General features: G+C 30.6%; 1 protein-coding gene across 1 annotated transcript; it reads left to right on the top strand.

Moving 5' to 3' along the window:
• The first annotated feature begins 281 nt into the window (after positions 1-281).
• Positions 282-16,065, top strand: LOC111701424 (FMRFamide receptor). The gene is made up of 11 exons (XM_023472706.1): positions 282-294; positions 3,012-3,079; positions 4,453-4,507; positions 4,692-4,783; positions 4,954-5,004; positions 8,876-8,962; positions 9,860-9,956; positions 11,315-11,394; positions 11,786-11,887; positions 12,676-12,729; positions 15,837-16,065. The coding sequence occupies exons 1-11, from the start codon at positions 282-284 to the stop codon at positions 15,918-15,920; spliced, it is 783 nt and encodes a 260-aa protein (XP_023328474.1). The 3' UTR covers positions 15,921-16,065.
• Positions 16,066-17,632: the final 1,567 nt, after the last annotated feature.

Below are 17,632 nucleotides of genomic sequence, written 5' to 3' on the forward strand. Positions count from 1 at the left end.
CTGACCATGATAAATTATACATTTTGAAAAGACTGTGACCCAGCAAATTCCGATATGCAAAAATATTAGCAAAATTTTTAAAACCTAAAGGCCTGTTTAAGAAAAACTAAAATTGTGCAAATTCCCTTTAAGGGCGTCTGTGCAAAAATCTACGAAAAATTTCTTTGCACAAGTTGTGCAATCTGCCTCTTTGTGGTGTAGGCCTTCCAAAGAGCTATAAAATGTTGAAATCCAGTGACTGAAAGTAGGTCTAAATTTAGATTTAGTCTGGTAAAGCTAAAATGAGGTATTCAGGCAGTAGACTCAGGCAGTAGGTATAAAATGAGCGGCATCCACAAGGTTGAAAAGTCAAAAATTTGAACAGCCTAAGACCATTACATTACAGACCATTATCACAAAAAAAAACAAGGGGGGGGGGGTAACGGTAACCCCCTTTCAGTCGGAAAATGGTTAAAGATTTCAGATGCTCTTCTGCTAAAAAACACTGTTTTAGACTGTTTTTTAGACTTGTCGAAATATGATTATAACGAAGGGATTCTTATATTTAACTTTTCAGTGGAAATTAAAAGGATTCAAATCTGCTTTACTTTTGTTTACCCACTTTTTACCTTTAAAGGAATTCAGTCTTAACCACAAACTCAAATTGGCTAAATATCTTTATCTTTGAACCCTGATGGTATACACATTTGATATATTTAGATTATTTGATGAAAGTATCTAATATCTAACATAAGATAAATACTAAAAAATCAGTACTAGAAAGCCTGACGTTTAAGACTTTAAAACATCGGTGTAGCCACTCAACATAAAAACCAGGCAATATTTGTAAAGGATTTAATGCTTTAATGACTTAATTTAAACTACTCAAAAAGAATTATTATGAAATATCAACTATTTACGAATGCCTCAAAAAATAATCGATGACTATTGTTAGTAATATCTGAATGATTTGTTTGGAATTAAATTGTTTTGTTTACGATCCGAGTTGAATGTTGCATCTTTCCGAATTTGTTGGACACTATGTTCTTCGGTATGAGTCGTTTTTAACAATTTTCTCCTTATAGACGCAACAGATAGAAGTAAGATTAATAGCGATCAAAAGCGCTTTATTATCGCATTAAGCCTATACCCCCTTTAATTTTTCGCGTACACTCCCTTTAATGCATGAACCTATAATGTTATTAAAATTATGCGTATGGTTCGTAATATTTTGCATTTTTCATGATCTGAGAGTTACTTTTGAAAACATTTATTCCTGTTTCGAGGATTTTTGATAATGAAGACGATATTTTCATATTTTCCAGGAATGTTAGAAAATCCAGTGCCAGCGAAAATTATTTTAAAAAACACAAAATCAAAAATATTATGAAATATTAACCATATTACGTTCTTCGGTATTAGTCATTTTTAACAATTTTCTCCTAACAGACGCAACAGATAGAAGTAAGATTAGAAGCGATCAAAAGCGCTTTTTTATAGGATTAAGCCTATAACCCCTTTCATTTTTCGCGAACACTTCCTTTAAGAAAATACGATTAAAGTCCCTTTAAGTTTTGACTGGAGAACTCGGAAGAACTACAGTATTGGTCTAAAAATCTTAAATTGTGCTGGCTTAGTTTTATAATTTTACTCTAAAATGCCATTTTAACCTTCAAAATGTAATCAAAATGTAGTCGGTCAATTTTCTTAAAATTTTCAACAACAAAAAAAACATGTTTTTCGTCATTTATTTTTTAAGATCCTCAATTCCATCAATGAAAATGCGCAATTTACTCTTTTCTGTCGTTTAAAACTTAAAAATTGAATTATTTAAAAAAATGTATTAATTTGAAAATCCAGAGACTGAGCACATTTATTAATATTAAGACTACTTTTGAAGGTTAAAAAGGCATTTGAGAGAAAAATGTTTTATCCATTTATGTAAGTTACTTTACAAGTTCTACAAGCACTTTTTAACACAAAACAATGTTGTTTATTAGATTCTTTAAAAAAACCGATCCAAACAATCGGTTGGTTTATAAAGTGTCACAACTCTTCACATTACGTGAATAACCCCTTTTAAATCTTAGCTTTTGACTTCAAGATTTAAATTTTGAAATTTTATCATTTAAACTTTTGATTTTGCACGAGACAAACATAAACATCTGTCATTTACAGAAAATGTCAAACATATACTTTTCACTTTTCGGTGTGCATAATTCGACTTCAGATATAAATGCAAAATGAAGGGGGGGAAACTTAAATTTGACGAAAAATGGATTATCCAGGAGGATAGAGTTAAATTTATATAAACTGCTTTCCCCATTTAAAGCCAAATGTTTCTGCTTGGCAAAGTTTAAAGTATTTATCTTAATGTTCTTTGGCTAGACAATATTGAGCTCAATTTTTATTGCCCCGTTATGGTTGGCTCACTAATTAATGGTTTTGGGATTGAGCCAACCTAAGGTTTTCCAGTCAATAAATCTAGTGTTATCCTCTGAATTATAGAACTACAGGGTATCATCCTCAGATTAAAAAAAAAACTACAGGGTCGCTTCCACTAAATTTAAAAACTACTGGGTGTCACGGTTATCTACTAACTCTACAGGGTATATTGCAAAAACTTGAAATTGTTATAATGTGTTCAACTGTAACTAAAATTAATGAATCTGAAAGAATAAATGATTTATAATTATTTTATATTTATTACTAGGCTTCTATTTAAATTGTGAACATGTTCTTTTTATTCACAGTTAAAAACAAAGAAGAAAAAAATTTTGCGGATTTTTAAAAAAAAATTCGCGGATTCTCAAGAATTTTAAATTTTTTTTACAAAATTAAAAACCATTAAAACACATTTTTTTTTAATTTCTATCATTCATAAACCTTCCCTGTGGTCACGTGATGTCCCACACAAAATTCGGGTCGATCGGTTCAGCCATGTGGACGTTTATTGGAACAAACAAACAGACACCCAAACACCAAAACAGACAGACAAGCCAAATTTATATATAGATAAACGTTATTTTTAGGATCAATCTACCTCACATTGGCAATAGCTATTGAAAGATACACAACAGTTTGCCATCCATTCTTTAAGGTAATCTTTCATTCATTGACAATCTCAGTTAGACATTTGCTCTTTAAAGCTATTTCTATGTGGTTCAATGGACTTCAAAACAAATAACGCGTCAAGTCGATCAGATCAAGCGATATGTACAGCATAGAGAGCACTTTGCTCATTTTTTCATATACGATGTAGCATTTTTTTGTACGATGTTTTTACTTTATTAGTTAGATAGTTAACACCAAAGATAATATATATATAGATATGCAGGCAGGTAGAAACCTCCTTCCTAAATTGCTTGTAGCAGACAACTAATTTTTGAACCTCTGAGAGAAGGTGCAAGGAGAGACATCTATAGCAAATTGATTACTTTCTATATTCCTTTCTCCCCTTGCTGCCATCTGTAGGAAATACGCATTTGTGTTATATAAACATACAGTACGCGTATTGCATCCTGTATAGTTCAAGTGTTGCTATCTGGACCTGTTTGACCAATAAAATTAAATTTCAAGTTAACACAAACATACAGTACGCGTTTTGTTTATGTTATGATCAGTTGTACTTAGTAAAGATATAGTAGACAAACAGAAATATTAACAAACCTTTGGAAATTATTTTTTATTTGTTAAATAAGTGATATCTATTTAATCAAACGGTTTTTATGAGATATTTAAATAAAATTAGATTTTTTAATTGGTACCAAAATATGCAATTAAGATGTTGGGGTTGATGGTTTAAAGAATTATTAAAATTACTGTTTTTTATTCATGAATTCTAGTAAACAAGGCAAATAAATTGCAACATATTTAGGAAAGTAATGGAGTTTTTTGAGTTTTTGGGGTTAAGGGGGTGATGAGCCAGTTGTGAGCCATGAAGAGCCAGGAGCAACCGACCATAGTAGTGTTGAATGGGATGTATTGTTCGACCGGATCCTGTCCGCTATTAGGACTTTGTCCTAGATTCGATGTACTTTTTAGTCATAATTTTTATTTAAATTGCGTTAATTTACGTATGCCATTCAGTACAACTTGCACATTTAAACTTTGTCTAGTCAAATTCCTACCTCAGTTTTATTTGCATTGATTAATTTGTTTCATTAAGTACAATATGCAGTATAAATTGTTGATACTATAATACGCATTTAGTGTTATCACGCATAAACAAAGTGATAAATTAGCAACAATCCAGAGTATAAAATGCCATGCGTACGACAGAGATGGTGCTGTTTGCACCTTTTCTCAAGACCTCAAAATTTATACCTGCCTGCATATCTATATATATATTATCTTTAGTTAACACCGATTAACACCAAATTTTATTTGGGGGAATGTTATAGTTAGCTATATAATAAGCAAAATAATTTTGAAAAATAAATAGAAGTGATGAAATTATTATTTTTCTTGCAGTTGTCCCACTCCTGGTCGGCCACCTACTACATTATACCCATATCTATGTTTTCAGGTAAATATAACAAAAAAAGAATAATATCAAATTTGAATTACACGATTATTAAGTAGTATATACATGTTAATATGCAAATCTTTGTGTGCAAATAATAAGTTCTATATATTTTAGTTCTCTACAATATACCAAAGTTCTATATATTTTAGTTCTCTACAATATACCAAAGTTCTATATATTTTAGTTCTCTACAATATACCAAAGTTCTATGAGCATGTTGCTGTAGAAAATACAACATTGGTAGATGGCCCAGCAGGAGAACCTTACAATCTTACGGTAAGTAGATTTTGGTAAATTAGGTCAATTTGGTAAATGATTGTAAATGATATTTTTAGATCAATTAACTATTTTTGAAATATTTAGTAATCTTATACTTATAAACCTTTAGGCACACAGCTTTCACGAATATTACAATAATATAAATTTTAAAGCAAAAAATGTTTTAGATAACTGTAATCCAAGCCACACCTCTCAGAGAAAATGAAAATTATGTAAAGGTAAAATATTTTTTATTATAATTGTATTGTAAAATAAGAATTAAATCAAGTCTCTTAAAATGTATGTTTCTCATGTTTAGTCTAAGGTATTGAGGTTATGCAAAATAGCGAAAAATTTTTTTTGCAAAATATGAAATGCCAAATTTTCACTAAAAATACGAACATTTTGCGTAAAACGTGAAAGTTTCACGATAAATAAAAGGCCAAAATTTTGCGGGAAAAAATGCGAAAATTTCGAAAAAAAATAAGAATAGTACTGAACATAATATTCATATATTTATATATATATAGTAAGATCGATAGTGCTGAGAGTAAAGATAATATATTAAAGTTCCTTAGTCCAGAGGGTCTCTTGGGAATCCTAATACAAATTAATCATTACGGAACAGAATCAAATATAAGAAAATAATAAGAAAATAAATGAAAAAAAAAATATTTTTAAAAATATAAGGAAAAAAGAAAATAATGATAATTTTAAAAACTGAAAATTAGACAGAAGTGGAGTTCTTTCATAGTTTTGATTTAACAAACAATTGTATAAGAAAGCAAATTATTTTGTTGGATATCAGTAGTCGAGTTTACTCATCAACATTTGTGTTCTGTTAAAAACGAGGAATTATGATTGAGTACAAAAAAGCTTTAAATCTAATGTGTGATTGACGTTAGTTTGGAATTTTTGGTCACATTCGCTTATTATTTTTCATCCAATAGAAAAATTTGAATCAGATTCCGCGGTAGGTTTAAAGGCTAGTTTCAAAGTTACAAATTGAACAGAGCAAAACTTGTCTGTTATTAACTTAATTACTGTTGTGTATGAGAGGGGGGGGGGGGAAATCAAACAACCTCCTGTTTTTTATTTAGATAAAAAAATATGTGGAGAGGATTCCAACCCCCATATCTCCCAATGTAGAATATTAGAGATGGGCGTGTTAGGCGTTTTTTTCAGTTCGTTCGTTCATTGTTTGTGAACGACTTATTTTTTCAATCCTTAAAAAAGAAATTGATTTCATTCGTTCTCAAAATTACTGTTAATTTTGTTAGTTTTTTTTCACTGAACGATCGTTATTAGAATAGTTCGTTTCGCGAAAGCGTTCGTTAAAAAATTGTTTGTTCAATAAAATCGCTCGTTCATTAAAAAAAGCAATATTTTTTTCAAATAAAATTCTAAAAATCGTTTGTTTGATAAAAACTTGTTTTTAAAAAGTTTGCTCGAAAATATTGCTCGTAAATGAATGATCAAGAGCGTTCATATGATTTTTTCCTTTGTTTTAAAAAATAATTGTTTTGTCATTTTTCTAAACAATTTATGTCGTTCGTCAATTGTTTTTTTTTCTGAATAAAACCTTTGTTCATGAAAAATTGAGCTTATTCTCAAAACGATGCTAACCTCTACTGATATGATATGATGCCCATATCTACTGAATATGGGTTGAAGCGCAAATCAAGCTACGAATGTATAATCAGAATGGGTGTGAAAAATAAAAAGCTTTTAGATTTGCAAAAGTGTGGCCTTTGATACTTTCACACCCGGGTCATAAAATTTGCAGTGCAAAATCTGACTGCAAATTTTTAGAGAAAAAGTGGACATTTCCTTGATTGCTTTACCCTAATTACCAGGAAAACAAGTCACAGATATTAGATTAAGTCCCATATATTATATGCAATATACACAGATATTAGATTAAGTCCCATATAATATATACAATATATACACAGATATTTGATTAAGTCCCATATAATATATGCAATATATACACAGATATTAGATTAAGTCCCATATAATATATGCAATATATACACAGATATTAGATTAAGTCCCATATAATATATGCATTATACACAGATATTAGATTAAGTCCCATATATTATATGCAATATATAGAGATATTAGATTAAGTCCTTTATATTATATGCAATATACACAGATATTAGATTAAGTCCCATATTATATATGCAATATACACAGATATAAGATTAAGTCCCATATACTATATGCAATATACACAGATATTGGACTAAATCCCTGTATTGCAAGGAATCAGTTTCAGTTTTCCTTTCAATAAGACCCAGACAACAAGTTTTGTCGATGGGTAGACTTGTGAATATAATGAGCAAGTTTTCTTTATAGATGTTTATTTTCAACCTTCTCATTCACACTAAACACTTGTCAAACATCACATAACTTTTTTATATTGATAAATTCATCTTGGAAACCGTCTCCACACCTCTGTAGAGGTGCGGAGTTTAAGTGAAACTGCCTGCTTTGTATTGTAAGATAGACAAACAGTAATGTCGTCTTTTATAAATATATCAAAGCTAAGCAATCCCATATAATTGATATCTTAGAATATATAAATCTTTTAAAATATGGTCTAGATTTGTGCTTACAAGCAAAAAAAATAAAGAAAACTTTTAAGCTAGGTAAATATTCTTTGTACAACTATCATTCAAAAATATTAAAATAATTCTTCGTCTGTAGTAATTTTATATGAGAGAAAAAATGTAGATTTGTATTGCTAATTTTTCTTGTCAGTCACAGGAAGCGTTGATTTATTTTCTAAATAAATATCAATTTGTCATGTGACGTTCAGATATTTTAGATGTTATATGTTGCTTTTTAAGTCTTTTATTATATAAATGTTGATCAACTTTCGGGAATTAGTTTTAACCGTTCATAAATTAAGAAAATCCACAATTTTATTAAATTATATCTAAATTCCTTTTATAATATGATTCTTTAAAAAAAGGTAAATTAGAATAATAGGTAAATATTCATAGAGTGACAGGTGTGATAGAAATTATATATTCCCGCATTTTTTTTCTACTTATAGATTAATGATTTCAAATTCTACTCATCTAATTTATGAGTAAAAAATAGTTTCGGGGTTTATTTAAAGAGACTAGTTATCAGAATACTTATACAAAAATTAAAATAGTTCATAGATATTCGTCAAAAGTGAGAAAAACCAAAAACAAATTGTTATAATATATGCAAGATTTCGCTTTTCACCGTTTTGACTCACACTTCATAAACACATATTTCTCTACAATAATAATGTCTACCAATATGGGTACACTTTCTTTGACTGGATATATTTAATCAATTCTTATGGAAACATACAATGCATCATATAAATATGCAATGGAAAATAAGAAAGAAGAAATAACTATATTATTTTCACCCATGATAATTGTATCTTGGCAAAACTATGAATCCAAATTATTTTTACAGATAGTATAAGTAGTTTGATATGAAAGATCTAGAAAAAATATGTCAGAGGGCGGTTATGAATATAGTTCAACTATATTTTCTTTGTTTAGTACGTAGGATAAAAACTATTTTTCTACATTCTTTTTAATTTCAGGGGAACCTTCCATAGATTAACAACAATACAGTTAGAACACTAGATGTCGTCTTTTCAAGATTTAGGGGTATCTCGTTCACAATAATCCTGAGGCAGAAGCCCAAAATAATTACCCGCATGCTGCGTTGAATGGCAAGACAGAGAGAGCATGCGCGTAACTCCTTTGGACTTCTGCTATGGTTTTTGTGAACGTAAACCCCCTTAATATTGAAAAGACGACATCTATTGTTATAACTGTATTGTTATTAATCAATGAAACCTCCATTTAAAGAATAACAGGTCCGTTACACCTTTATCTGATTGAAAATGTCTATCCTTGGGCTGGATAAGTAAATTTATTTTTACAGAGCCCGAACTAAAGCCAATTTTCGAGAAAACCTTTGTAATTTGGGGATTAACTTCTTTGCATGGAGGGTCACTTGAATTTATGCTTTATGTCCTTGATGAAAGAAATGTCATTATATTGAGAACAATTTGAAAGTTTACTTGATATTGTATTTTTTTAGATTTACTTGATTATTTTGAACTTGTTGGTTCATGGTATAATCCCCCTTCTTCTACTTACTGTTCTCAATATCATAGTATACAGACAGGTAAAAATATAAACAAGGTGTTATTTTTAAAACTATAACTTNTTAGATCATAATCCTTCATCTCATTTTTCTTTCTTTAATATTAAAGCACATTAGGAATATTTGAAATCCTTGCAGTAAATAACTATTTATAACCCTGCTGGTTGAAGTGAGGAGTATTAAGTTTATTTGAGGCAAAATCTTATTTTTTTCGAGATTATTTGAGACTTTTTGATTAAAAGAACTCATTAGGAAAGTCACGAACCCTGGCAAAACAAAATGTATTTTGGCAAAAAAACTAATCAATCCTCCTGTAAATGTTAATGTTAATCTGATGTTTAAAATTTGTATTATACTATTCAATTATTTCAAGGGAAGTTAACAAATTAAAGCAAATGGCTACGACGTAGACAATTATAAAGTGCTGGCTGTGGAGTGTTATAAATTCCTTGCTTATATTTATACCATTTTAGAAGGGTCGGAAAAATTACGTAATTTCAAGGGACCCTATCCTGGGCCCTGGCATGTCCAAAATATGGTCTGCCTATTTTTTTGTTGCTTTTATATTACCAGAGATACAAAGAATTTTTTCAGATTTCGACAATTTTGGTTTTATTTAATCAGAAAGAATATAATTAATTTTTTCCAGATTGAAAGCACAAAAAAAGACTGAACCCCGCATGGAAAAGCCATGACTAAGGGAATTTAGTTGTTATTGTTTTAGATAAAAGTAGGTTGACGTACAAATGCCGCGAATAATTTCGAAGATCTAAGGCAACTTTAAGTCGTCTTTCTACTGTCAAATTTCGCGAAGCACCCTGCATTTTCTTCGTTTGAATTCTACAATTTTTGTTTATAAAAATGATCAATATCAATAATAATTGTGATAAAAATATATATTCGAATATGTTTATTTAGCTAAAGAAGATGAGAGGAGGGGTCCAGAGTTCTTCAGATGGATATATTCATCATAAAGAGATTAAGCTGGCTCAAGTATCTCTTGCTATAGTAGCAGGTACAATGAGGGAGGGCTGCATGGACGCCATGAGCCCCGCGAAATGGTCTTCAAGTCTCTGGATTCGCAGATGGGTATTTAAAATGACCTGGCGCTATTTAAAGATTAAATATTTTCTTTAAAAAATGTTATTTGATACTTCTATAATATCTATTCTAACGTTTAAGGGTAGCGTCAGGTCATTTTAAATACTCATATGCCAACATGTAGACTTTGAAACAATTTTGCGGGGCTTACATAGTAGCCCTGTACCCATCCCTCGTACAGTACATATATTGTACAAGGGTGTCTGTAAAAAGATCCCTAAAAAGCATATAAAAAGTGACTGTAAACTGAATTTTAAGTGTCTCACCTATAAACGAAATGGCATGTCCAATTCACATTGGTTCTGATCAAGTATGCATGCATTTGTTATCTTCCACGTTATTTATCAAATCAAGGTACCTTCAAATTATGTCTACACAGCCTCTTTTGGCATTACATTTGGGTCTCTTTAAAACCAACTCTATGTAGAACGGAAGTTTTTCAAATTAGTTTTGCTTTTTATATTTTATATTTTTTATATTGCCAATTTTCTTGTGTCACCCTCTGCTTGACCAAAATACTTAAATATAAATCATGATAAATGTACTTAGATATCGTCCACATCTTTTCACGGATAAACCCAGATATCTTTACATATCTTTTCACGACCGATAAACCAGAAAATCTGTCTACATCTTTTCATGATTGATAACACTGATATCTTTCCATATTTTTCACGACCCATAAATCGCAATATCGAACTATATTTTTTCACGAACTTTACACCACACTAGCTTTCTATATCTTTCTAAATCTTGAACAGACCCTTTAAGTGACCCCCTATGCAATGTCCGATTTACAATGATACCCTCGATTCCATTGTCTTATCAATAATGTTTTTCTAGGTTGAAACATTTTTAAACCTGTTTTTTTCTGATATTCTATATGTTTGCGCAAGTAACTATTGTTGAGAAACCACAATTGAAAATGCTCAGTTTTATTAGTTTTATGAAATTATTAACGTTGATATCTGATTCATATTTGACCAAACAAAGCTTTTAATGGTACTGTTGTGAATCGGGCATTGCCATTTTTGTATGAAGGATTTCTTGAGGTTACGCGCTTACAGTCCCTTTAAGTATGATTTATTTAGTTTTATCTAGTATTTATTATCTGCCATGGTATCCGCTGTACAGTCCCTTTAAATATGATTTATTTAGTGTTTATTATCTGCCATGCTATGCGCTTTACAGTCCCATTAAAAATGATTTATTTAGTGTTTATTATCTGCCATCCTATCCGCTGCACAGTCCCTTTAAATATGATTTATTTAGTTTTTATTATCTGCCATGCTATCCGCTGGATTCCTAACCTTTGGGAACTCAAGGAATCCCAGAAGAAAGAAGAAGATAAGGTATCTTTCATTTTTACATTTTTTACAGTTTTTACTGCAGTACAAACTGTACTTTACCGTACATGACACAGGTTTATGTTCAATGTACGCTGCCCAGAGCCCGTTCTCTTTATAGATATTGGTCGTGTAGTTCACGTACTTTGGGGGACGATATGTTGGCCGCTAGATGTCGCTTGCTAAATTCTTATTTGATAGATAAATGTCGACCAATGTAGTTTATGGAAGGAACGGCCTCTGGGCGCTCTCATATTTAGTGTCGCGCCGTTTACCCGCTTGGCCGTAAATTCCGATTTTAACTATTTTTTAGTTATAAGCACAGTTTTACCGTATTATTTTAGTTTAAAATTTAAATTATTAACAACATTTTAAAAATACATATTTTTAATTGCAGAGTGCAGATTGGCCAGCCTGGGTTGAATATACAACCTGCTTATCTCATCTTCTCACTGTTTTCAGTTCATCTGTCAACTTCTATATATATACATACAAGCATGTAAGTATATACTACCAGGGGCGTATACAGGAGTTCATCTGTCAACTTCTATATATATAAATAGATGCTTGTAAGTATACTACCATCTACTTACTTCTATCTAATTACGATTATAAAGAGCAAATTGTTAAAAACGACCTATACGAAAGAATGTAGTGTTCATAAATTTCACAAAGTTGCAATTTAAACAAATCATTCAGATATTACAACCTATCGTCATCGATTATTTTTCGACGCATTCGCACATAGTAAATATTTCACAATATTTTTATTCGTTTTGTATACAATGCACTTAAAACTCTGAAATAGTTGGCCGCCAGACGTCTCTGCTCTCGATGCTTTTAATGATCACATGTGGCAGAGACGCCTAGCGGAAGAAAGTCGTTTTAAGTTCATTGTATTAATAAAAGAAATAACAAATATTATGAAATATTAACTAAAGACGAATGCGTGGAAAAAACATCGATGACTTAGGACGTTGTATTATCTGGATGATTTGTTTGAAATTGAATAAATTATTTTACGTTTCAAGTCATATATTGCATATTTCTGAATTTGTGTGGACCCTACGTTCTTCAATATAAGTCGTTTTTAGCAATATTCTCCTTATAGACGAAACATATAGAAGTAAGATTATAAGCAATCATATTATATTTTTCGCCGTAAGCCTAACCCCCTTCAATTTTTCGCGATCACTCCCAATAAAATCAAATCACAATAAATTTTATGGAAATAAATAATTTTTTCTATTTTGAAAGTTTTTTTTTTATCCATTATATTCTATTTAGTTTAATAGTCCTGCACACCAAAGAGACAGATCTAACTCCGAGGGGCTAACTCAGGTAGAGGTTTTTTTCCCTCATATTTTTACAGTGGACACCGAAAATATTAATATTTCTGTCCATTTTTTAATTTTTTGCGTGCGTCGTCCCCCCCCCTTCCTTTAAACAATTGCAGCTTTTCCCTGTTGCTCTGAGCATCTCTATTTAAATGGTTCTCAAATTTTCGCGGATTTTCGTGTTTAAATTGGTGCATTTTCAACAAATAATAATTACCGGCAAAATATTTCAATTTTAAAAGTTCATATATTTTGCAAATCTGACATTTCTGTTATTTATTCTTAGACCAAATTTAATGAATTAGAGCTACGTGTTACTGAACTACATACTGACGGTTCAATTTTGAACCACCAATATAAAGTTAAAGATTAAGGAATCGTTGATTCAAATTTGAACCGGCGGTAGGCAGTTCAAATCCATTAAACTTGGTCCCCGAACATCCAGTTGAAATAATTTTGAAAATTTAAAAGTACACAACCACATTTCTGAAATACAGGGTGTCCCAAAAAATGGGAATTGAGATACGACATTAAAGTCGTCTTTGATTTCTGATATTTAAGGCATGGCAAAGAAAGTGTAAAAACATGGTTGTACGTCTGAAGAGCTTTTCATAAAGTGGTTTGGCTCTTTTTTGTCTTAAAATTGAGGAAGATATCAGATATTCTAGACAATTTTGATTTATCAAATGAATTGAAATTTGTTAAGTTTTGCAATATCTCTGCCAATTTCAAAGATACAAAAATGGTAGACAACGTTTTGAAAATCTCAAGACCAGGCGTTTTCGAAATAAGATGTGTAAACTGGAAAATTGAAATAATTGTGTTCATGAAAAAATGACACATGGATACAGTGATAACCTGAAAACAATAGAATAGAAAGACGACATTATAACACAACTTAAGCGTTTTGATGTTGTTACAAAGCAAATATTCAATTACTAGTAACTTAGAAAAGCACTATTTAAGAGAAAAGGGTCTATTTACACTGTAAAGTTGCTGTGTATAATGTTCATTGAACTTGTTAAACCCTATTCCTTACATAACTCAAAAAGTATTGGTCTGAGGCTGTTGAAATTTTCTGACTTTTCCTACATACCCAAAGCCCTCCTTTTAGGTCTAAAACCGGGCTTTAATACTAACTGCCTGAGTTCTCAGGCACACTGCCTGAATGACTGATTTTTCCTGTAACAAACTAAATCTTTGTTTTGACCCATTTCCACTTGTCAGATTTTGATAAAATTTAGCTTTTTGGAAAGCCTTCGACATAAGAAAAAGGAATTGCACAAGTTTTGCAAAAGAAATTTCAAAGTTTTTGCAAACAATCTGTCAAAGTAAGTTTGCACATTTTTAGTTTTTCTTGATTAAAAAACAGGTTATTTAAAATTTTTAAAATTTTTTTGCATATTTGAAATGGCATGGTCAAGGGCTTTTCAAAAATGTATAATTTTTCATTTTTTGGACAAATTTTTTTTTGCAAACATTTTTACTATATAACTGGATTTTGCGATAAAAAATTCAATTTTTGCAAATTTGCAAATTTTTTGCAGAGTAGAGCACAAGAGCTTTCTAATGATGTATCATTTGTCATATTTGGACATCAAACATGGGATTTAGAGGGGGGGTCAAACTGACCCCCCCCCCAGCTTATCCTGGTTTTCAAGTACCCCAGCAGAGATAGGGTTAAGTCCTTATAACTTGAGTTTAAAGTCGTCTTTCTATTTCAGAGTTTTCTGGTTATCACTGTATAAGACGATATTTAAAGTCGTCACTTAATTCCCATGTTTATTGGAGGGAAAAACAAAGGCGACATTTCATCCGCAGTGTTCTTGCCATTCTTACTGTATTATTGAATTTGCGCATTTTTTTATCATTAACAATGAATTTATCTAGAGAATGAAATTATAGAAATATTAAATTAGTTTGAGGAATTGAGTTTTTGCCACAACTTTAAATTTGCGTAAACCCATTTATATCTTTCCAACCTTATGGTGAACACTTTTTTTAAACTTAGATTATGTGATAATTCATAGTTTAAAGTTTTTGTTCACATAAAAGCTTCATTTTCATGTTCTTTTGTAAATAAACTGTTTTACGCATATTGAAATATGGCTCAGTTTCATTTGCCATAGTATCTTTGCCATAATTACACTTGCCATAATATCTTTGCCATAAGTAACATTTGCCATAAGTTACGCTTGCCATAAGTCACACTTGCCATAAGTTACACTTGCCATAATGGTTACACTTGCCATAATTACACTTGCCATAATTTCTTTTGTCATAATTTTCTAATTTTTCAAAAGATATAAATCTCTCTTTTTTTATTGCAAATGCGGGAAATTTTACCATGAAAATTCTCAACTTTAGTTTTCTCATTGTTTTTAGCAGACTAGTTGACAAAAGTTCAGCTCCATATTTTCTCACAATCGAGGACCGTTGAGACCACAAGTAAGGGTAAACCAATAGTTCGAGAAAACAACAACTACACCTATGTAGACAATGCCTTGTCTACAGAAGTAAATTATTGGAAATGTTCGGCTAAAATGTGCTAGGTTACAATTCGAACCCGAATTCGAACTGTCTTTGAATTAGATTGTAATTTATATTTAATTTGTAATTAAAAAATAAATATCTAACCAAATTTTAATTATGGCAAGTGTAATTATAGCAAGTGTAATTATGGCAAGTGTAACCATTATGGCAAGTGTAACTTATGGCAAGTGTAATTTATGGCAATTGTTACTTATGGCAAATGTAATTATGGTAAAAGTATTTATGGCAAAAGTATTATGGCAAATGAAACTAAGCCTTGAAATATGTGTCACTCTTTAATTTACAAGGCTTATACCCACAAAGAATAACACTGTAAAGACGACCTGAATCTCATTTAATAAGACGTTTCTAAAGTTAAAATAAGTATTTAGCCATGAATATAGTCCTTTAACGGCATTTTTAAAAATTGTGCCAAAAATATTTGCATTTTCAAGGAGTTCTAAATATATGCAAACAGGCAGTTTATATTCCGACAGTCGTCTCTGATGCCTCACACTTTGTGGGTAAACCTGTATAACGCATTAGGGCATTATTTTTAAAAAATAATATTTTTTTTAGAGATCATTAATGTGTGACTTAACAAGAACCTTGTCCACAGCTCCAACTAGTACTAGACCAACTATTCACACAACAAAAGTTTAATTTAAACTTACAATGAAAACTGTTCATTTGAAGTATCAGACCGATATTTAGGCAACGAGAGCAAGATGTACAGCATACATACATACGGGAAAAACAGGACGGTACACCAAATCAAGCATCCCAGTATTAGTGAGAGTAATAGTAATGTGCTCAAGGTTTCAATGAAACTTAGAAATGTTCATTTTAACAAAGCTTACCAGTTCTAAAACTTTAAAATTAAAAGGTTTTAGCTACATAAGGTTAGCTAATGAAAGTCAAAAAGAAATTTCATCAATATTAAACTTAAGAATTTTAAATAGTAAAAACATACAACCCTGGTGAAACATCCTTTCTTCTTGAGAATAAAATCAAATTAAGTGAAAATAAGAAAATCAGATAAAAACTGTTAATGTAGATTGTAGAGAGTTTATTTAATATCAAATGAATGTGCAGACAGAACTTCTAAAAAGCAAAATTAAAATCATCTTTGTTTCAATAAGAAATAAAAAACTTAATATATAGTAATTCATAACAGTTATGACAGTTAAATTCTTATAATTTGAATCTTTAATGCCATTCTTTTGTTTCTTCATCGTATTTACCGATTTTAGAGAGAACATTTCTACAAATTGATTTTGTTATGTTTGCACTTTTTCGTATTTATTGACTGTTTATAGAAATTAATTTAAAATGATTCATTGTTCGGTGTTCAGTCCAATCCAACAAGCTAATTTAAAAACTAAAAGAAAACAATAAATGCAAAGAGAATAGAATATATATTAGAGGGGAATTTACTGGAAAAAAGTGTAAAACGGCCATTTTGTTGTACTGTTTCCATACTGCAGGTGTTCTTCACATATTTGCGCTATATAACCTGTTCGGCCCTGGAATATCATTTTATAGAAAATCTAAAATTAATATTAAAAGAAAACCAAATTATGAAATAGGCTGGTTTTATAATTGACCAATGATCATTTTACATAGACTCTATGCCTTCCACTTTACAAACGATGATTTTCCGTTATAACTATAAATCAAATGATGGTTTTTATGCACCTAATTCATTGTAAAGTTTATTTAACAGTTAAAAAAACTCTAAATTGAAATGAATAGTCTAGGGAACATACTGTATTAATGTACTCTAATGCATAAAATTTGTGAACATTTACATGATCTGTACACTTTGAACCCCCTTTCAGGCTGAAAGGGACTGAAAAAATGCATACCGAAAGATTCTCTAAATTCCACTCTAATATATATTCTATTCTCTTTGAATAAATGTCTAAGCAAACTCAACTGAAGACACTTACCAAAGAACTCTCATTTTTATCTAACTGGTGATTTTTCCAAAAATGTAAATTTTTTAAATATTTTTCCATGGACAAAAATACAGCAGATTTGTTTTCTGGGGAAAATTTTTTGTTTCAAAATATTTTTGAAAAATTATTTAAAAAGTAGTTTTGAAAAATAGAAGTATATAATTCAACCGGGGGCGAATATAGAATTTGGACTATGGCGGCTGTGCCTGCCCCTCCCCACTCCCCCCGGCTTGAAAGTTTAAAAATGCTTAACACTCCCCTTGTACAAAATCCTGTATACGCCCTTGATTGCAACTTTTATATTATATATTAGATATATACTATCCACGCACCTCTGACTCTTTAGAAAAAGTAAATTCAGCCTAATGTCTGACTGCGTCAACCTGGTTGCACCGGCTAATCCTATTGAGAGTC

Source organism: Eurytemora carolleeae, unplaced genomic scaffold, assembly GCF_000591075.1.
Source record: "Eurytemora carolleeae unplaced genomic scaffold, Eaff_2.0 scaffold457, whole genome shotgun sequence".
Lineage (NCBI taxonomy): Eukaryota > Metazoa > Arthropoda > Copepoda > Calanoida > Temoridae > Eurytemora > Eurytemora carolleeae.

Coding starts and splice junctions, on each gene's coding strand:
- LOC111701424 (XM_023472706.1), top strand. Junction 3,080..4,452: donor TTTGCCATCCATTCTTTAAG/GTAATCTTTCAT, acceptor TTTTTCTTGCAG/TTGTCCCACTCCTGGTCGGC. Junction 8,963..9,859: donor ATATCATAGTATACAGACAG/GTAAAAATATAA, acceptor ATGTTTATTTAG/CTAAAGAAGATGAGAGGAGG.